The sequence below is a fragment of the Perca fluviatilis genome, chromosome 18 (genome assembly GCF_010015445.1).
Source record: "Perca fluviatilis chromosome 18, GENO_Pfluv_1.0, whole genome shotgun sequence".
In the NCBI taxonomy this organism is placed as follows: domain Eukaryota; kingdom Metazoa; phylum Chordata; class Actinopteri; order Perciformes; family Percidae; genus Perca; species Perca fluviatilis.
The window spans coordinates 6762472-6785798 of NC_053129.1; the positions used below are offsets into that span (position 1 = coordinate 6762472).

The 23327-nt window shown below is 39.4% G+C and overlaps 1 protein-coding gene across 1 annotated transcript in view; it reads right to left on the reverse strand.

Annotated features, from left to right (window-relative positions):
• Positions 1–239: 239 nt before the first annotated feature.
• The window catches only part of meis2b (Meis homeobox 2b), a 38083-nt gene continuing 14995 nt past the window's right edge, over positions 240–23327 (reverse strand). Inside the window, exons 8-13 of the mRNA XM_039781984.1 lie at positions 15352–15491; positions 11129–11205; positions 9840–9898; positions 9428–9517; positions 7612–7709; positions 240–1612 (exon numbers count right to left, since the gene is read on the reverse strand). Of these exons, the coding sequence (XP_039637918.1) occupies positions 7651–7709; positions 9428–9517; positions 9840–9898; positions 11129–11205; positions 15352–15491 (425 nt within the window). The 3' untranslated portion in view covers positions 240–1612; positions 7612–7650. The remainder of the gene's footprint in view (positions 1613–7611; positions 7710–9427; positions 9518–9839; positions 9899–11128; positions 11206–15351; positions 15492–23327) is intronic.

Genomic DNA, 23327 nt, shown 5'->3' on the forward strand with positions numbered 1-23327 from the left:
AATGAATTTCTATCAATAATTATAAAGGCGCATTACGGCCATCTCCAGCTCTAACAGTCTGCTCTGGCTGCTGCTTTCCTTGTCAATACAAACCGCAGAGGATCGTTACAGGCTGACAGTGATAAATGAAAAGGTGCTGCGATGCCTATGTTTATACATTTACATAGCTTGCATAAGTCGTAGGTTTTGTAATTTTTATTTTCTCCTGTGATGCAAATGTAGGCCTACACTTGAACCGACAGTGTTTCATTGAAAACTAAGTTTTTTTGTTTTTTTTTAGGAAACAATGTTTTTCATTTTACGTGTCTACATATTTTTGTCTTCCTGTCAGAGACATACTCACACATATGCATCCAACCATCCCAGCAGTAGCCCTATAACTATATATAGAAACAACAACATTTAGTAAAAGCTGCCCGCCGCTGCAGCCTCCGACTTCGCTCTGAATTTTCTTGAACTTTGCAGCCAGGCCATCCATCATTCCTGTCACCATCAATCGAATAACGCGAGACAACTGCAATCCCGTCTCATATCGAACCAGTGCTTGCTACGTGACCTGCACCACCAACTAATGTCGTTGCTTAAACAATTTTCTCCAACGCCTACACTGACCTTTCTCGATCGGATTTTAAAGTGAGCAAGCAGGAAAATAGCATAACGGAAACAATCAGGATGGCAGATCTGCTCGTCACATTAAATCACTTTGCTCGATCCTTTTTTTTGTCTTCCTCATTTAAGCTTCTTTATTTGATTTTAGTGCAGACTTCTGTGTTTTGGTGCTAAAACTATTCAAAACATTGTCAAAAAAGGTTTCCGTTCCAATTTATACAAACACAAGTAAAAGGAAAGAGATGTAGTGCATTGAAAACAAACAAAAATATACAGTTTTTTTCTTTAAATTTTTTGATTAAAGTTGGGATTTTAAAAAAAAACATGTCAGTGGTACAAGCTCACTCCTCTAGTGATCACAAGCACAAACATAAATAGAAACAACCAAATAAGGAGCACAAATCTAGCACAACAATTAAAGTCCTCATATTAAACAAAAATATTCACAGTGTTTTTTGTTTTGTTTTCCTGTAAAGAGAGGGTGTGTGTGTGTGTGTGTGTGTATGTGTGTGTGTGCGCACGTGCATGCGTTTGTGTGTGTGTGTGTGTGTGCACGTGCATGCGTTTATGTGTGTGTGTGTGTGTGTGTGTGTTTTGTACAATTTTATTTCCGAGGGTAAAGCTTTAGTTTAAAAATGGGAAAAAGGTAAAAAGTTGTCTTTCCCATGGTCCGCTGTTGTAGAAAAATAAATAAATAATTCAAACGAAATGGAGGAGATGTGTCAAACTGCTTCTCTTCACTATGAAGTCCTTCGTCCTCATATTTTACATGCAGCCTTAAAGCTCCAAGTCTCTGTTCCGTTTAATGTTAAAGTTTTGAGCGGCCTGGTGCTTCCATGCGATCCTCTACACGTGCGCACTGTGCAGGCTCGGGCAAGGTGAGGTGGGAGTGGGAGTAGCCAAGTGGATGATCAGGTGGGTTTGACGTGGTGGCTGCGGAGGCGGCTACAGTACTGAGCTCCACAGCCAGATGTTAGAAGATCCCTGAGCCCACCATGGAGGCCTGAACACATGCAGGACAGAGAATAGAAGGTTAGGACACATACTACAACTGCCTGGTCTTACATGTGTAAGACACAAGAACACAAACCAGCACATATACAGTACATTTATAACATTACTACCAGCAATTTCCAAAACAAACAAAGAAAATATCAGTTCAATTTTCAGACCTTCCTGTCCACACCAACATTCAGAGATAACTGTTAAAGCACAAGTTAAATAATTGGAACCAATTAACTCAGTTCCAATAAAGAGTGATTATTTTCCCTTTATTTAAAGTGTTAGAGGCCTGAGGTAAAGTGATTCACCTGGAAACAAAAATAGAGTAAAGTCTGAAATAAGAAACATTTTGAAACAGATTTATCTTCAAACCCCCACTTTGGGAACCACATGGTTTAGAGATATGATAGTAAAGAGCAATTAAGACCCGAGCGCCGACAGCAGCGAAGGACCTATTGAAACTGAAGGAATTATTATTACGGAGTGTCTATTTGCACCCCCGGTACGAATAACCTCGGCCACACAGCTGAGCTATTCACACCCTGTGACGTAAAAACAAAAACACGTTGCTCGCGTGCACCGAAATCATGGCGGACGTTCATCTTCCATGACCGCAGAAACTGGCAAAGTTTTGTCTCTAAAGTTTATAACAATTGAATTTCTAGCAGAAAATGCATACTACAGTTGCGCTTTCTGTCTTCAGTGAAAGCATACAACCGTTAGTTTGTTAGCTAGTACCTATTTTTTTTATATACAGTACCGTTACCTAGCAACCGAGGCTCGAAGAAACCAAGTGGTAAACAGTTATACAACGTTCTGAAAGAATTGCTAGGTGAGTGGTTAGTACGCTTACCTTAGGTATGGGAGTTTGGAGTTTGATTCCACTGTGAGGCGATCTTGTTTTTTTAATTTTGGATTGGATAATTTGCATGCAATTGCGCAAGTCAGGGCCCGCGAACCCGAAATTTTTTATTTTTTTTTGCAGGGTGGTAGGGGAAGACTCATGAATATGCCTGCTCTGGTTGGGTTGGTTAGGTTTAGGCAACAGGAGTGGGATTGGTTAGGGTTAGGGTATAAAAATGGCTCACTAGCGCCCCCTATAAAATAAAAATAAAAATGGAGCCCCTGCAGTACGTCACTCATGAAACTTGGTACACATGTAACATGTCAAAACGTACAAAAAAGCTCATTGGAGCCATACCCTAAACCCAACAGGAAGTCCGCCATTTTGAATTGAATGTTAAAAATTAGTGCGATTTTGGCCATTTCCACGTCATACTTTAACGAACTGCTCCTAGAGATTTAATCCAATCAGCTTCAAATTTGGTCTGTGCCTTTTTTTTTTTTTTATAAATCTTTTTATTGGAAGATCAAGGATGTTATATTTTACAGTGCGAAGTGAAACAGTTCTCCAGTTTCATTTTATCTTAAACAACTAAAACCTTATACAACCCCCCCAAAAAAGACACTGCTTAGTAATACCCCCCCTCTCCCAACACAGTTGTCCCACCCTTCCCGACCCCCATATTTTGACAACATTCTGGGAAAAAAGCTTTTTTTCCCCATTTTTTTGTTACACAGTTCTTCAAAACAGTTTAAGGATCTACACACTGAAAACAAGCACACAACTGCAACCCACATTTCGACACCAGTTGGTTAACAAGGCTTTAAACTCACAGTTTCACAATTGTCAGTCAGGCTACTCAGTTCCCACCACATTAAGGTAGTTGACCATTGATTTGAATAAACATACATAGAAAAAATAAAAAAGGAAACAGTGAGAAGAAGTAGAATATAACATAAAAAGGTGTCTCATACTTCAGGCAATACTTTAAGATTCTCAAAATATGTCACAAAAGGGTTGCCATTTTAAGTAAAATTTCTGGACTGACCCTTTCAATGTGAATTTAACTTTTTCTAGTTTAAGAAAAAATAAAACATCCCTTAACCATGCGGCCACCGCTGGTGGAGTAGCGGATGTCAAACCAATAAGATTCTATGACAGGCAAGAAGTGATGTAAAAGCAATAACGTTATATGTTAAATCAGCTCCCGTCCATTCCTGGATATATATCTGCTAACCTAGCCCTACTGAAATGAGCCCTATGCACTACTTTAAACTGAATGAGCCCCAAGCGTGGGTCTGTGACAAGACCTTAGAAATGAAAAGTTATTAAAAGAAATACTTTTCGTCATAGGGCATGGCCGTCGAGTGTACATGTCCAATTGGCTCGAAACTTTTCAGGATTCATAAGTGTCCAACCCTGAGGACAGATAAAGGCCGATATTTACTCAAAGTCATAGCACCTCCTAGCGGCAACAGGAAGTAGGCCTAAAAGTCAAGGTGCTATACTTTAACGAACTCCCCCTAGAGATTTAATTAGATTGACTTCAAATTCAGTCTGTGTCATCTAAAGACCTTAACGATGAAAAGTTTTTAAAAGCAAAACTTTTTGTCCAACGGTGTGGGCGTGGCGGCCATTTTGAGCATTTATTGATGAATGAAGAAGTTGTTGTAACTTTAGCGTACATTGTCCAATTTGGCCGAAATTTCTCACGACAGCTTATGTTCTCTACAAGTTGCTCTGCAATGTATGTATATCGTCAAGATCATGATATGTTGGACAATATGATTCCCACTTTGTTACAAACTGGCATGCAACCATAATGTGTAATAACATGAGAATGAGACCATGTGTCTCAATGAGATTACCTGTATAAATAAAGGTTAAAAAAAAAAAAAAACAGTGTATAGACAAGCTGTATAACTGTGTCTAGAAAGTAGTAGTACCAAAATTCTTCCCCCGCTTCTGTTCAGCTGCCGTAGCCGACAGGCGTCGACTGTGACCTGGGTACAAACTAGAGCTGTAATCGGGCCTTAAAAGTACGGCCCGAAAAGGCCCGAGCCTGACAGAGTTCGGCCCGAGCCCGAACAGTACATTTTGATTGACAGCTTTTTAAAAGCCCGAACCCGTTTACAGCCCGACTGTAAAGGTCGTCTATCAGCATCATTACAGTGTCAGACACGCGCTTCGCACCGCGAGCGGGCACACGCACCACTCGGCGGAAAAGGGAGAGAAAGAAAAAAGAGCACACAGCTCCTTTGTCTTTCGTAAAAAATGAGTCATTTATACATTTTTAACATCATTTATTCATGAATAACGGAGGCTATAGGCCACTTGGAAGTTGGAACACAGAAATTAAGTAAGTCCTCCAGAGACCAGCCTCCGTTTCACCTCCTCAGGATCCATTTTCACGCTAATCGAAACGCATCAGCTGACTGCTCATATACCATGCAGCCCGAAGCGCAAGCGCCGAGCCCGTGAAAAATAATAGAAATTAAGCCCGAACCCGACCAAACCCGTCGGGTCCCGTCGGGTTCGGGCAAAGATCTTCAGCTCTAGTACAAACAAGTTCGCAGTCTGTAGCAGTGACGTAAGCCGAGAAAGGGTGGCTGTCAGTCAGGCACAACGCTTCGCAAGATTGCGATTTTTTTAGTGGTCGTTGTTATGTTTAGCCGATAAAAGGTGAATGTCAGCCGGGTACAGAGCTCCGCGAGAGAACAGGCTTTTTATAACCGTAAACATAGCAGCATCTAGCAATTCCGCTGCACTGCTGAGTAATGTCTAGCGAGACTAGCATCTAGCTAACATTGTGGGAAACGACTCTCCAGTATTTTGGATTTGGACAGCAGTAACCATTTTAAATGCTAGCTGTCAGTACATATTGGACCTTTAACCACGTATTTAAAACAGCGACCATGTCGCATATGCACAGGTAGCTGGAAAATACATTTCCCTCGAAACGAAATTGAGAATGCAGTTTGCTTGTATGGGAACGTAATTTTTATTGGAGAGGGTTGTCCTTTGTGGATGAACTTTGCTCAGTTGTCAAGAAGATACTTTAGTCCAATTGTCACCATCTGACTTATTGAAAGTATGGAATATGTTATGCAATAATTCCTTCATCTGCTGATCATTGGATGCAGTTGAGAGCTAGCAGTATAAATAATTAAATTAAATAATAAAGCATATGGTGGAGTTAGCAGAGAGGAGAATAAAATAGTGCAAATTCAGTCATGTATTCCACGATGGTTAAATGTTATGGCTCGGGCTTAATCGTGCATGGAAAACCCTCATATTATTTAAAAAAATGTCTCTCTTTCTTTCTGCAGTCCTAGGGAGATTTACTGCCGAATTCAGAATACGCTCTTGCCACAGATCAAATTAGGGGAAGCAAAAACATCCGGCTCTACTAAGCTATTACTGTAACTAATGATCATTAAATAAATAATAATTAGAATAAATACTCTCCAAAATATTTCGGCTGCATTTATTCAGGTTGAGACCGTGATGTCTCTATGTAGATCTAGATGTATTTATTTATTTAGTTTAATATGAAGCATCACATCTGTTCTTTGAACTTTATTAACAAAGCCAGGGGAATCATCAGAAAGGGAAGAGGGGGCTGTGTTGGCAAAAATTGGCAAACAAAAAAAAATGAAGCAAATGCAGCTCCTATTTACATATAAAGAGCTCTATTAATCAAGGTAAGTGTCATTACAGCGTGGCTCATTGAGCAGTGGAGAGTGGGTGTTAAATAAAAATCTCTGTGCTCGGGTGCCTCCGGCAAGCGATACGTCTTGATTTGAGAACTGTCAGCAGTGGTGGGGAGCTGATAGAGGCTTGAGGAGGAGGTAGGGGAGGGGTAATAGTACCTTGATTCTTAATCAGATTGACAGGGGAGAAGAGATGGAGGAAAAATTGAGGAAAAAGAGGGTAGAGCGATAGAGAGGAAAAGAGGAACTGGTACGAAGATAGACTGATGGAGAGGGTGAGTTTCCCACACAGTGTTTTTATTTTATTACATTTTTCTTTCTATAGTCAAAGATGCACATAGGCTGTTACCTAGGGCTGTCATGATATCAGATTTTCACTACACGATTATTGTGGCCCAAATAATTCATGTTGACAATATTATTGAAATATGTATGAACAAAAAATACAAGTAAATACAAGTAAGTAAATAGTCTAATTCATCTTTCTTTCTTTAGAGATAATTTTTTTGGGGGCATTTTAGGCCTTTATTCGAGAGGACAGCTTAGACATGAAACTATAACTAACTATATTCCAAATTGCTAAAAACATCACTGTCATGGGCACCTGGTTGGCTCACCTGGTAGAGCAGGCGCCCATATACAGAGGCCCAGTCCTCGATGCAGCGGCTCAGGGTTCGGGTCCGACCTGCGGCCGTTTGCTGCATGTCTTCCCCCTCTCTATCCCCCCTTACCTGTCTACAGCTGTCCTGTCTATTAAAGGCTTAAATGCCCAAAATATTATCACTGTCATGAAAAAACTGGGTCTGGTGGTAAGATGATAAATCCATTAAAACCCTAAAAAAAAAACTCAGTGGTTGCTTAGCCCTGTGTTGTACGCACCAGGTTAACTGATGAGATCTTAGATTAGGGTGAGATCCGTACAAAGTTCATACAATTGCCATAAGCAGCTCCCCTTGATTCCATCTCCATCTGATTCAGAAACTCCTTACGCTGTTAGACATAAAAAAAGACCTTAGTAATCCTAGAATGATTTGCTTGTGTGATTACACAAGAAAATCATTCTAGGATTACTACGATCTTTTTTTATTCCCGATAGAAATAAGGTCAAAACCATTAAGACAAAACCAAAGTTCTAATAAACCGGAGTTATCCTTTAAGAATTAAATGCAGAGAAGTTCACAGGTTATGTTGCCTTAAAATAAAACCCAGAAGACAAACGCAAACATTGATATTGTGAATAGATATTTATGACTATATGTAACGCATTAACATCAAAGTCCCAGGTCGCAAAGACATTTTCCAGTCTAGATTGGATTTCCAGTCTAAAGAATGGGAAGAATAGAATAGAAATATGAGTGAAAGGAGCAGAGGAGAAAGTGGGGGAATGGTGAAATTCTTTTTTTGTTGTTACAAATGAAGACATACAACGACTGGACTACTTACTTTACCAGTGTTTTTCAGGCTTGCCTCAGTGAAATGGATTTACATGTAGTGCCATTGCCCATCCATGCCCATGTTCATGCCCATGCTACCCATTGGCCCTGGAATGAGGAGTAAAAACAAAACAACAAGATAAGAGACTACTCAGAATCTGGCAGAACTCTTACAGACCACTATTATTTACAGCTGCTGGCAAGCAAAAGTGTATGTACTAGTTTCAGCTTTGATGCTAGAACAAAGGATAAAATGCCTTTATCACAAAGTTAAAGGTGGTATAAACACAATTCTAACTTGTTCTTTAGATATCATGTGAACGAGTATTGTATGTAGCATAGCGTCTGTGTCTGTTATTTTACTTTAAGGAACAATTTCATCTCTATTTCCAGTACAGAGACAGGTTTAGTCTACTTTAACAAAGACTGGAAGCAGGGGCAAACTGCTAGCACTACAGTACATTCAAGAACAGATGAAGAAAGAGATCGGAGAGACCGGAGATGTTACATTGTAGCAAACTCAAACATTTCAAGCATCAGCAATGTAACTTTTGGAATGAACAAGTTTGTTCCTGAAAATAGCCTTGTCCCAAATAGCTAGCTGTTAGCAAATGACGTCTATGCGACACAACTAAGTCATGGCAGGTGTATTGCTTAGGACCCAAGGAAGCGCAGTGTCGGGTATGAGGTTGTTTGGATTCAGTTCTTGAGAAAGTTGCAAGCAGCAATACTGGAGGCCAAACACCTGGCACATCAGGCACATTTTCAATAGGCACTACACTAGTCATTTAAAAACAAGTGTATTTCCATTGTGTCATAGTGAATCTTGCAACTTTATAACTGAGGCACAAAGTCTGTTAGGAAACTATGTTTATAGGTAATTCTGAGTTCAGTATCATCCTTGAAAATAAACAACCTTATCAGAGTTGTATTATTTGTATGTTTAATGTGCCGTTTCACTTATTAATTAAAATCAGTTTCTCTTTATGAAACACTGTAGCTTGTTTCTGTTTCTTCTTTGACCTTTGGTATACAGGAGAGGGTTTTTTTCCACTTTTCTCCAAGACTACTGGGCCAAAACACATCAGCCAAAGCACAACTTACCCTCAGAGTGATCACACCAACATGCTTCTTAAAACAGAGGAAGGATTGTTTCCACGCACTAACTGTGGTTATTCTACAAATTGATTTCCTAGACAACTGTATGATTAGGTTTAACTTGCACTTTCAGAAAAGGCTAACTGGCTAACATGGATAACCTTTTATGGCTACATTATACTCTCTTACTGTATATAACATTTGTTTCTTCTTTTTTGGATTTTTTTTTATTGGGTTACAGTCTAATGTTACTTGATATGATATTGAATGAAGATGAACTCAGCTAATGAGGTTATTTTTTCCTCCAGAGAAATGATCTGAATGTTGTCATCTTGTTAAATGCTTTACAACCAATTTCATTTATGTCATGTTGTACTTGCTGGATTGGCACCAAAAAATGCCACTAGACATAAAACATGAGGTGCGTAATTGTTATCATTGTAGTAAAGCATTGATTTTTAGAAGGTCTTATGATCAAGATTTCAAATGACCAATCACAAACTGTTGCCTTATGGCGATGCTATACAGAAACAGATATACATACATACAATATTTATATATTGTTATGTATGTCTGTCATGGCACATTACTGTATGAAAAAAAGTGCTTAAAAAGAGCACTTCAGCTTTCCTCTCTTTTAATTGTTTAAAACTCAGCTGACCACAACCAGAAAATGATTATAGAGATTTTGCCATTGATGGTTTAATAAAGAATGGGAGATTGCTCACCTCCAGGTCGGAGACCCATGTGCTGCTGCCCATCAAGAACAAATCCTCCCATTGGCTGGCCATCCGGACTGTAAGATGTTCCCTGACTCACTGTGAGAGCAGAAGCAAGATTTTCAGAGTGAGCAACCCAAGAGTTCTACAATCGCTTTGCAGTTAACCCAAACATGCTGCACACAAAGCCACCTCCTCATTCTTCACCTCCTTCATGCAATCCATACTCCAAAAGCCTTATGATTGGCTCCTCTTATATATAATCTTTCTCACTTTTCATACTGTCTTTAACTCCTGTCTCTGTAGCTGCAAAAAGTGATATTAGTAAGGCAGTACAGTTTGCATTTAGTTTCACCTGATCATTTGATAGAATGGAAGAAACAATTTGGTACACTGAACATTAAATAAACTGCAGTTTTACCTGCTCTGTTGGACTGATCAATCATAGGCTGGACTATTCTCCTCCTTGCATTGATAAACCTGGAAAAAAAGAGCAATATCATATGAATTTGATAAACAGGCGAAAGAGTGAAGATAAAGCATGAATGAAAAAACTAATTCTGCTTCCACACCTAGTGTGAAAATAATTTTTATTAATAATAAATTATTCTTGGAATATGTGATAAAATATAAACTCAAGGGTCAATTTCTTGCTTTTTTCCGGGCTGTTGACAGTATTTCGCAGCCTTTTTAGTTCACTAGAGAAGTTTAAATAATCTAAGTAAGCTTTGAGTTACAATAGTAAAAAGATTTTTCAAGTCTAAATCTGTTGTGCAGATTATATAAGGGAATCAACTAGATATTAGTAAAATTAGTAAAAACAGAGCTCCCAATTATTCTGAAAATGCTGAAAACAAAAAAGAAAAAGTAGTGTCACATTAGAAAATATTTATTCTTAAATTTTTTGTCCCACCCTGACCTGTCCCCTGACCTGGTCTACTTGTAATTCTTTCAAAAGAAAGATGCCCCATACATCATCTGATGCAGCACTTTGCATTGTGGAGTATGTGAGATCAGTGACATCTGCGTATTTTTGGTAATACTGCAGATTTTGATTTTGTTTGCATACTTCATACTACATGCTTCATTTTGGCCAAATCAGTACATATTGCTAGTATAGTATGTGCTTTTGAAAACGGCCATAGTGGAGGAATATCTCCTCTTTAACCCCTTGAACCCTCAGCTGTTTCCTTCCCATTATTCAGAGGCCTGTAGTCATGACATGACTTAGCCAGGCATGCCATATATTGCTATTTCCAGGTTTAAAAGAAAATACATTTTCAATTAATTATTTTAAATAAATTGCAAGCATAAACTCCAGTATTTCTGTCACTGCACAGTAGTGCTGCTTGGGCTTAATATGTGTAAACTCAACACAAATAAACTGATGGATGAACATCAAACAGCTGAATTACTTTCATACTGAAAAAGGGCTAAAATTGATTATCATGAGCCAAGATCCTAAATTATAAGGAGCCCATCTTTTATATCATTTTAAGCAGCTGTTTGAACATCAATTTTTGATGGCCATGCTAAATCCGACAAAATATGTATGACATCTGTGTGTTTGGTTTGACTTAATTATGGTTATTAATTAAGTCAAGTGAAGTGTATTTCTAAAATGTAAATTTATTTTCCATACCAAAGAGACAGATTGTGCATGTACATGTGGATATGAGAGCAGTCAAATCTGGCATTAGAGTGACTTACCAGTTGTTCACTTGAAGGATGGTGAGGCCTGTGTCTTGTGCTAGCTGCTTTTTCTGTTCCTCTGAGGGGTATGGGTGCTGTGAGTGACAAAAAGATAGAACATTCAATAAATAAATGTCAAGGCTCGAGACAAAAACAGCTGGCTTTCATTTAGGGGCGTATAGGACTAATTTGCCTTTTAGTGCAGGCTCTTGTACTATAAAGGTAAAACTCCCACTGAGGAAGTGTAATCGTATTATGTGCCGGCTCTCCCACTCCTGGAAGTGAGTGCACAAGTTGGCTCTGGAAAAACAAAGGCTGACCACAGCTTGGCCCCCTAAACACTCTATGCCAAAAGCGCGTGCCATTGTGTGACAGTATTTGACATTATTTCATATTGTTTGATGACCGATCGGGTGGGATATAAAGAGGGACAATGGTGGCTTTTTGTCTGGGGCCTCGATAAGGTTAGGTCCCCTGTCCCCCCCTAACCCCTTCATCTCCTTGTCCTTGATCCCTTCACTGACTGTGCGTGTGCGTGTGTGTGTGAGACAGTAAGATGAGGGCGGCAGATGGTAGACAGAGGTGATCCTTGTACCCCTTGAGCAGGGTCGCGGGACAGTCCCCATTCTGCTGCTGTCAGCCTCCTCCTGTGGTCATCAGTGAAGGATGAGCTTCCAAGCACTTCATTTTTAAACTGCCTTTCAGGCTAAGCGCGCGCGCACACACACACACACACACACACACACACACACACACACACAAAAAAAAACACACACACACACACACACACACACACACACACACACACACACACACACACACACACACACACACACACACACACACACACACACACACACACACACACACACACCAATAGTGACACCAGGTGCAAAAATGCACACACAAATGTTGATATGGTTACACACACACACACACACACAATACAACAGTCAAGTGACAGATTACTCTAAACTTTGCCCTCAAATCAAAGCTCTATATCACAGCCAGACAAAAGAAAAATAAATCCTTCTGTCCATCCCTCTACAGTCTCCATTTCACACGTGACCAAACGCCATGACATGATGTTCACCAGAGGGAGTCTTGTGTTGATTCAGTAAATGATCACTCAAAGAAAACCATGTATTGATCCCTCTTTTATTATAGGCTACAAAATCATCAACCAAAAGATCAATGATCTAATTTTGCCCAACAGTCCAAATCCTTTCTTGCTTTAGTTAACAGTCCAAAAATAAAATCTGAATAGAGTAAATCTGGCCTCTAATGAAAAGGACTAAATAAAATCTATTTTTTAGTAACATGTTTAAAAGAAGGCTAGTTCTCAATTTGTACGTTATAACTCATTTTCTAATATGCTACTGTTTGAATCCATGGTTGTATTAGGTTAACGTTTGAATCTATCGCCTCACTGCCAGATCCTCATACTCAGAATTGAAGATGACATTTGGAAATTATCATTGGACCATTGGATGTCAATCTTGATTGGTTAGGGAGAACGTCCTCCCTTGGAGCATCACATTACGTGTTTTGACCAATAACAGATGAGCATGAAAAAAATTAAGTACATTTACAGTTTTTCTCAATCGCTGAAACAAACTTACAATTTTCAAAACTCTAAGTACAATCCTCACACCACATGGTACATTCAGCACATCACTCTAAGTAAGTTGCTAAAGGTGATTATTCAATCAAAAATAATTAACTTGTTTCAAATGTAAATAAATCCATCAATGAATCATTGCCATCAAAACAAAAGGTTCCTTTATCATTGCTAAGACCAAGACAATCAAAATGCAAAAACATCTTGTCAAATGACAGTGTACTCTAACAGGGTGATAGTTACCCTCTGTAATATTGTCCAGTTGCTAACATTGTACACTACCGGTCACAAGTTTGGGGTCACTTAGAAATTTCCATTCCACTCCATTATAGACAGAATACCAGCTGAGATCAGTTGCATTGTTTTCTTAACCAGGGCAGCAGTTTTCAGATTGTATGTGCTCACATAATTACAAAAGGGTTCTTCAATGTTTTCTCAGTTAGCCTTTTAAAATTATATCAGATTAGTAAACAGAATGGGCCTTTGTAACATTGGATGAATGGTTGCTGATAATGGGCAATGTAGATATTGCATTAAAGATCAGCCACTTCTTTCTACAACAGTCAATTTGCAATTATGTAATCTGAAAACTGCTGCCCTGATTAAAAAAACAATGCAACTGATCTCAACTGGTATTCTGTCGTAATGGAGTGGAATGGAAATTTCTAAGTGACCCCAAACTTTTGACCGGTAGTGTATATTTAGGCAGCTGAATAGTATTGATGTCAGCGATGGCCCACACTATACTTGCTAAATGTATGTACACACCAGTCAACCACAAATACACAAGGAAGCTTGTACAGAAAAAAAGATATACAACAGCAAAATTATCAGGAACTGAAAAAAGAAAATATGCTGAAAATGTATCAACCTGGGTCATCCAATCTCTCCTCTCTTTCTGGCCACAACATTTTATCGACATCACACCTGATATCCTCCATTGCAATGCAATGAGGGAAAAACTTTTGGTTATCCACCCCCTACAACAATCTGCTGTGATATCCTCACCTCTCACCTGTTTGCGTTTGGTTGCTTTTAGAGGAAATTGAATTGTTCCCCATATAGCCAAATTCTATTCATCTGAAAACAAAACCACATACCTATTATGTATCTAATATAATGTGACAGGTGACTGTGATTGTTGGTTGCTCTAAATGACTATAGTCATGTGACAGCTGACCTAATGTTCATATACATAAATAGTCATATAGTTTGACAAAGTTTAATAGTCATTCAACCATTGTGCTAAAGCGATTGAGAAAAACTGTAAACACTAATAGTGTCACAAATCACATTGAAAACACAAGATGACATCAGATTTCAGACGTTCATTCAATATTCTCAACTTTCATTCCATATATTCAGACTTTCATTCCATATACCCAGACTTTCATTCAATATCCTCAAGTTTCATTTAATATATTTAGACTTTCCTTCAATATTCTCAAGTTTCATTCCATATATTCAGACTTTCATTCAATATTCTTCAGTTTCATTCCAATTCAATATTCAATATAGAGTCAATGTTGGAAGAAACCAGTTAATTATGCAGACTACTTACTTTTATGGGAGAAGTACAAATAACTAGGAACAACAACAACTCTGCTAGTCGGGCAGGCAAAAAGCTTTTATATCTTGGTTAGATTATTATAGCCAAAAAAAACGATCGCACGCCTTCAACTAGTACAAAACAAAGCTGCTTGGCTTTTAACAAATACTCGAAGACAAGATCATATCACTACAGCCTATTTTGTTCAGCAGTAAGTTTGAGGGTTAATTTTAAGATTTTACCGATTACATTTAAAGCACTTCATGGTCACAGATGCAGGAACAGTTACGTACCAGGCTAATGGTCCAATAATGAATAATATAATGAATTAAAACATTTCACAGCTGCTTTCTCTATAGCTTCCACAGAAGGGGATCTTTTAAGGGTCTTCCAAACGAACGACAAAAGCAGGAGGCTACAGCTAGTTGTGGACAGAAACACCCCCCCTCCCAACGGCCTACCAACCGCAGGCCTCACACTGCAACGTCTGACAAAACATAATACCGCTCTTTTCACACCCTCAACGACTGATGAATGCTTGATCGCTTGGGTGTTGCAATAGGCCTTTCAGAGGCCAAAGTCCCCTTGCACACTTTTCATAGACACATCCTGCCATGGCAAACACTTGTGCTTAACAAATTAGGCCTGAAAGGGAATGGGGAACAGAGAGGGGATAATTCAATTATCCTCCTTTTTCATCTGGAAAATCTAAAGGTGCGCTTTGGAAAGGAAGGGATTACTCTGAGTACAGGACCTGTATGGGCCTTTTACAAACTAAACAACTGAGGCACAGCGCTGTGGAGTAAGGTCTGGCTACACCACAGATACATTCTGAGATATGAGAAATAAACAACACTCTGGGCTGTCTGCATTTCTGTAAAACAATCACAATTGTCTTGCGGCACTATGCTCCGGAGGCAGCAACGGTGGCTCTGCAAAATAGTCTCAGGAAGAAACTTGTTTTAGGGGAACATATGCACCCTGCAAAAGTTTGAAATCTATTAAAAGCCACAGCTAGATGTTGCTTGTACAGAAAAGCAATTTCACAGAATCCAGGGTAAAGTCCCTTACCGTAAGGTGCTGGAAGAGCCATGCTCTCATTATATTTGTTGCTACTTTGGGGAAAATGCCTCGTTTCTTCTGCCTTTTCTTGTCTTGGTCATCCTCGTCTCCTGTGCCTGGTGATGCCAGGCTGTTGTCGAGGGCATCTCCTGCAATCAGAGAAAAGAGGAGTGACGTTATGAGAAAGCTTTAGTGTGGCCCTCATTCTCCTCCGTGAAAATGCGCCGCTAAAGGGCAGACAGAGGAAGATTTTTTCCTATGTGGCACAGTAGCGCAAGATTCTTGCTTTCACCTCGCTTGACTCCCTGGCCATTGGATAATGAAGAGAAGTTTTGTAGTGTGGGAGCTCAATAAAACCAAGAGCTATTAATTCAATCCGAGCCACGCGTTTGACATGCGGTAATGACTGCAGGAGCTGTGCGCCTGAAATAAAATAATGAACGTTCAAACTGCTGTTGGACTCAGTACTATGTATGTACTGATATTTATATGTGACCACTGTTTGAAATAAGACTAAACGTTTTCTTATAACTAAAAAGAGGATAACAAAACAAAATCCTAGCCTGTGACTGAAGTATGAACCCAATAACACCAAACCTTGTGCTGTTTGAAGTAGGAAAGATGCCGTTCATTTGGGGCACTGAGGCAGAATGTAGGGGGTGTGAATGGTGTTCATTGATTGACCCCCCCTCGACTGACAACAGCAGTGTCGGATTTCATATCAGGCTATGGATCAGGATCCATAGCCTGCATCCATTACCAGCATCCCTGTTTGATTCCAGCAGGAAGCTGCCACGGATCATGGCAGGAAGCTTCCTTTCAGCCCCTTGTAGATACATCACTCCATTTGCAACAACAAGGGGCAATCCGCCGCTTCTCCCTCTTTGCCATTAATTGTGCATCACGCGAGATGATTTACTTTTAACAGTGGTGGTTATTTTTCTTGCCCTTGAGGCAGAGAAGCCTTGAAAGCTTGCCTGGAGGGCATGTGAATAATGCATCTGAGTGACTCCTCCCCTGAGGCGTGACAGGAACCCTACTTTTCTTAAGATTTGCCCTAGCATGTCTTTTTGTTTTTAGAGATGCATCAATCAAATGCGCCTATATGAGCCATATTCATGCATAAATATTTTAGCTAATGAATATTGACATTAAAAAGGATGTATTCTAGGGTCGTAGGCTCTGGGGGTTGTGGGATTTTTGATGGATGGTGTCCAGCTCTGCGTCACAGACAGAGTACAGGGTTCACACTGCCTTTGTTCACTACTTTTCACTTTGTTTATTCTTACTTACTCTTCAGCCTGTCGATTAAATTACTTCTTTCTAGGCATAAGTTCCCTCAGATGGTGGAAAGTTCAAGATCAAGAATAGGCATGTTATCTTCCTTCAAAACAACAATGACAATTCAGACTAATTATCAGTCTATAGTAATCTAGCATAATTAAGGTCAACAATTTAAAAGAAAATGTATGCAATGATTATTTTTAAAACCTACTTGATATAACTGATAAGACTGGTGCATCTCTGGCTCTTAAAGAAAAAGGGCAAGTCTATTTAATATAAAATGAGAAATCAAAGAGCAGCTTTAATAATAACTGTATTATTTTCAATCATCAGATTATAAAGCTACAGTTTATATGTATTACTTTTTTTTTTTTAAGTTAGAAAGACAGAGTGAGAAAGAAAGACAAAAAGAGGAAAAGAGGACTCCCTCTGCCTAATTATATCTAAGTAAGGCCACTGTTCTCCCCCTCGAACCCCATCCTTGACACCCCACCCTAGTCCACCTCTTCTGCTCTCCTCATCCCTCTTTCTTCTGCTCCAGAGAGGGGAAAGCCGCAGGGCAGATCTTCTGCTACACTAATCGTTACTGACTGTTCCCCGGCAACTCAGCCAATCTAACCAGTGTGTGACGGTGCAGTCTCAAAGTCATACACCCGTGCAAGTCTCCCATGCCCCCCCCCCCACACACACACACCCCCTGCCCCCTCTTGTCTCTTTCTTTGCCTGCCAGTGTCTGCACAGTAGATGAGAGGGGGTAGATGGAGGGGTGGGTAATACCGCAGGGATGGCTGGAGTATTGCCCTGGGGCTAAGAAGAAACACACACACACACACACACACACACACACACACACACACACACACACACACACACACACACACACACACACACACACACACACACACACACACACACACACACACACACACACACACACACACACACACACACACACACACACCACCCTAAGATATAAAGAGTCTTCCTTTCTAGCCCCTTCTACCTCTGCTGCTCAATTATGCTCAATGCTGTTCAGCCTGTGTTGTTATAGACTTATACCTATGTAAACTATTTAGGCCATTCCAACTCAGCCTTAACTGCTTATTTTTCGTTTCCATTATGCTCCTTCCTGCATTCACACACTGCAGAAATCTCCATCTTTGCAACATTTGCCTAAGGTGGTAGTATAACATTGGAAGCTGGACCAAATACTATACCTAGCCTCTTACTTACATAGATTTGTGGCTTACAGAAAGTTATAGTAACAATAATTTTGTATGTATACAGTCTCATTCATTACGGTTGTATTATTTTTAATTTAGTCATTGATTAAATACTTATTGATGTATTCTGTATTATAATTATCAATTTCCCCAATACTGTTAATGCACATCTTTGATTGGGGAATTGGAAAATGTATATTTTTCAAATTTAGTTTTATTTTCTCTCTCATCTCCTCCTCCATAGCCTCTGCTTTCTGTCACTTTAATGCTGTTGATGTAGTCGGTGGATGACATTTCCATAAGACCGTGCAGAGCAGCTAGCAGAACTGATTATAGCTCTCCCAGCAGCTGGTTTTGCATTGGTGATGCAAAACCAGTGCCTGTCTAATGACTTGAGCAGAGCCTGATCCATCATCAGTGACACTTTGGGGCTCCTCCCCTTATTAGACATGATACAGATCTCTAAATGGAGTGGTCTGGAAGGTTTCCAAGACATGACTAATCCTGCATGTGAGAAAGTAAACCTGACGATCAGAAGCTGTTGATGGGAGATGCAACTCTTTAAGCTGTTTGAAGCTGACCATTTGCAGTTTTGATTTATCACATTAATGGTGAAGCCCACCTGACTCAAGTAGGCTACAGCCTAGTATGTAAAAATGTAATTTGGGCAAACGTGAAACACAGCAGGCTTGTCAGCTTTTAGCACAATATCAATGTCAATATTTTACATAAGAAGCCATCCTTTTTTTGGTTTTAAAAGATTGTCTTAAAGGTGGAGTCAGCCATTCTGGAGAAATATTGTTGATATTGGAACCCAAACAAATACATCCCTCCTGTAAGTGCTCCTTCAGTAGCTTTGCCTCCCAAAGCCATGGCTGGCACACACACACACACACACACACACACACACACACACACACACACACACACACACACACACACACACACACACACACACACACACACACACACACACACACACACACACACACACACACACACACACACACACACACACACACAAATGTGATGGTTTATTTGTGTATTCATCAATGTGTTCATTAGCTTTGTCATCAAGGTAATAGGGTGCTGTCATTTTTGTATTTGAATACTGTAACAGGCATTACTGCATAAGATTATAGTCCAATAAATGTCTTTAATCTATAATGTCTGCCTTGATTAGTTGTGTGAATAACATTCAATGATCTTTAGTGAGGTTAAAGTTTCTGTGATTTATCTTGAGTTTTTTTAAAGAGGTCTTAAAGCTTTTATCTTCCTACTTTTACCAGACAGCAGCAGCAGGAGGGTCATTAACAAAACAAAAGATGTTGCCTTATTATTGCAACACATGGGGGAGGTGTGAAATGTTTTCTATTCAACCTAATTAGTTAGAGCCCATTTATGGAAAGCGATGGCATTACGTTTGGATTGATTTCAGATGTCAAACTTACAGAAGCATATTGCTGTAATGCAAGAAAACGGTATCAGTATTCCATTATAACGTGAAAAGTTTGCTGTTATAACAACATGCTTTTCACGTTATAACCAGGGGTTAAAGACAAGTGGGCCGGAATGATGTGGAACTGCGTTCTGAAAGCTTCGATTAAAAGTAACTGAATCTGATTTGCACTTTCATTCATCAGTGTTTCATTCTGCAGCAGCGGTGAATTGCAGTGATATACAGCCTTAAGTCCAGTTTCAGGGTTTAGTTCATATTTCTGCAATAACAGCAGGACAGTTGGATGTCTGTCAAACTGTTTAAGTCAGTTGAGTTGAGTGAAGGGATGATAACGTTGTTGGTAGCCTAGTGGTGACAAACAGGCTGACAACCAGTCATATTAGAAGGCAATTTGGTCTAGTGTGCTCTGATTAATTTGGCAGTTAATTTAAACTCTAATTCTGGCATTTCTCCTAGTGTTTTTCACCACTTTGGAAGGATATAAAGCAGGCAAACCAGCTTCCCACGAAATTAGGGTTCCCCCACCTACCAAATCTCACTTGAATCCTTGACTATAACTAAACGATAATATAAATCTACTCTAAGGCATATTTAATATTTTAATTTATATTTTTTATTGCCCACATGGTATCTACGGTTGTTTCCAAATAAACAAAAGTACATGGCAAATTATGCAGGATGTCGGTTGGATATTTCATCTATCAGTCCCTCTCACTGGTGGGAGTTATGGAGCATGCTATGCAGCGGTTAAATTATGATGGTAATGAGGCTCATGTAACACTTGTTACCAAAAGTATTATGTTATTATATGCACTTTGCATGTTAACTGGGATGTTTACCATAAGACAGGAATTACATCACTTACACTTCTTCCTCATCACTTTTAGCACACTTTTCTGCTCAGGCTGTTCTTATGAACCATTTGTAAATATAGCTACGAAAAGTAAAGCTCTGTAATTCATAAATTCCAATTTTTTTTGATGTATGCTCCACAACGACTGCTGCTGCATAAAACCACATATGGAGTAGGTCAGGGTGGATGTTGTTGAAGGAGATGAAAGAGATTAGAAAATTCAGAGTTGTAATAAACATAACACAAACCACGAAAGGACATCTGTTCTGAGGAACTGTTCATTCTGAAAACACAAAATGGAGACTTATGTTGTACTATGTTGTACTGTTTGTACGCTGTATCCAATAAAATATATGAAAAAAAAAAAAAAAACATAACACGTGAATTAGCCTATACTAGACGCATCCAAGGTGGCTGGATTTATAGCGCGCGAGCCAAGATCGCGCACCACTCTTTTTTTTTCAGCGGCGCGCGACAAAGAGAAAACAGGAAGCATGAGGAGCTCGAGGGTAACCGGATGCCAGGACTCTCAGAGTGACTGCAAGTCTCTCTGGTAAACTTACTGGGTTAAGATGAGTTATTTTATGGTGAATGAAAGGCTTGATCTGACGAAGTAGGTCATCGAATCAAATCAAAGCACTGACGACAATGCTGCTGCCAGTTCTGCCGTTGTTTACCTTTTTCTTCTTCTTCTAGTCCTAGAAAGAGCAACGTCGGTAGCCTTTGCTCATTAGCGCCACCGCTGTTCAGGAGAAGACTGCAACTAGTGTCGCAACCACCAGCACGGGTATAAATTGTCACGGCGATCTCATGACGTCACATTTGCAAGCGCCAGCTGGGCTTCGTCTAGTATATAAGAGCCTTAATGGGACAGATGATTCACTAAAAGAAGATCTAGTGACAATGTCCCCAACCAAGCCTATTTTGAATAATAATAATAATAATAATAATAATAATAATAATAATAGAGCTTACTGAAAACAAAAGAAAAGACAAAATAAGGAAAAAGAATATGAAAACCGCCGACGGTGCGGTGTGGGTAATTGACAATCGAGTACACAGTCATATTACACACATTACATTGTCTGAAACCGTAAGTAATCACCCCTTCTTTCATACTATTATAGTAGTAGTAAGTATTATTATGACGCTTGAGCTTGTAGAAACATATTGGGTTTAGAATAAGAATTTCCTGTAGCCTGGGATGGCCTCGCTGTCTCCTCCTGTCTGGCATGTGTAAGATAAGACGGGTTCAAATTTAGTGGAGCAAAAGTGCTCCTGATTTGTTTAATAAACAATTGGAACAGAATGCACCTAATGAAATCTCTTAAAGGAACAGACAATCTCTAGCACACAACATCTCTATCTTCTCGGAGACAGAAAGTCTGAGTGATATCCAACCAATTGGCGGCCCACACGCAGTGGCGGGAGGAGAAACCTGAAGATGAATAAAAGAATAGGGAAAAGGAAGGTCCGGTGTCAGACCCAGAAAGACTGTTGGTGGTTAGGGAGAGAAAGCGGGTGATCCATATGCATATGAAATATCTGTTTGCAACATCATTTTACTAGAGATTGTTACAGTTTAACTGAACGAATCCTGAGTATTAATTTCTTGGTCTGCCTTTCAACGAACAAAAAATTAAAGGGGAAACTTTGAGAAGTGACCGGTGGTTCTTAAAAGACTCTGGCTTTTGGAGCCAGAGTAGAATTGGTCGCTTTTTTTCCTACAAGCTGTATAAAATATATTCCTCTCAAAATACACCCTCTTAAAGTGTGTATTAAAGTGAGCTTGTTTAGCAATTGCACTGCCTTGAATATATAACTGATTGCTTTAGAATAATACACTTTTAAAGTGTACAGAATTTTAAATCTCTCTTATCATTTAATGAAGTATTAGGTCACAGTATGACTCGTTCTAAAGCGTTGGATGTATGTTGTATGTAGAAACATAACCTATGCATTGAGTACTGAAAAGCCTGTTGTAGCCATCCTTGATGTTCACTCACATGTTTCGTCCAAAGCCTGTGTAAACAAACAATTAATTTATTCCAACTCTCAGGCCATTAGAATACTTACTTGATAGCATGGAAATGAGAATCAAGGATGAACAGCATTTGTTATAAAGATATATTTTTTGCTTATTCTATGATTTAACAATGTATGTCATTACAAGACAAGGGAAGAGACGTTGATCTTTTAAACTCTGACAAGGTGTTCTTATCCTGTCCGTCAGGAAGAAGGCAATGTTTTCACTCGGGAAACATCAGGGCTACAAGTCTCACCTAGGCAACAAAACTCTAAACAAGGTAATTATGGTTTAATTTTCCAGGAGTTGTAAGAGTGTAATTTCACTTTGCAACAATTTGGTGAAAAATTGATAATGAACTAAGACTTGGTGCCTGTTGATTTTATAGACTAGGGAACATCGTCTCCAAATGCAGAACAAGCGGCAGGAGCTCGATGGCAAAGAACCCACTGCCATCCCTTATACTCCCAAACTTGAGTTGTAAGTGGACTGGTTGTTGGAAGAACTCTACAGAGACTGAGTTTTACAAACAGTCAATGTAGGTAAATTCCTAAATTTAATATTAAGAAATTTAAATGACCTTAAGTGACCTTATAAAGTCAAACAACCAAATTTAAACACCTTTTACGTCGAATAAGCCCAGAAATAAGGGTATGTAGACGACTTAAGGATAAAGTCTCCTCCCCGGACTCTTGATTCAATATTTTTCTCATTGTTTCGCTGTATTAACAAATTATCCACTGGTTGTTGAATAAAAATCATGTAAGAACCCAAGGAAAATCTCTGGTGTGCACTTAATTTCTTGGCACAAGTGGATCAAAGACCAAAGGATCAGGAGTTTCTTCAAACCGGACCTCTCTCAGCCCCCGAGGTGAGTATCAGCTAATTCCCGCACTACGGCTGTAAACAACTGACTATAGAAACACACTCCATATTCAGGTAGAATAGTCTTAGATGCCTGTGTATGTCGATATATCTGTGTATAGAGATGTGTATATTTTAGGAATTTTTTCGAGGCGGAGTAAGGCAGGTTGTCCTGAGAGGCTTAACCCCCAGCGACAAAAAGGCCAGTAGATGTCAAATTAGGAGGAGGCTTGACGTGACCTTCGGCCCCCTCCTCCTCTTCTTGCTTCGCTTACT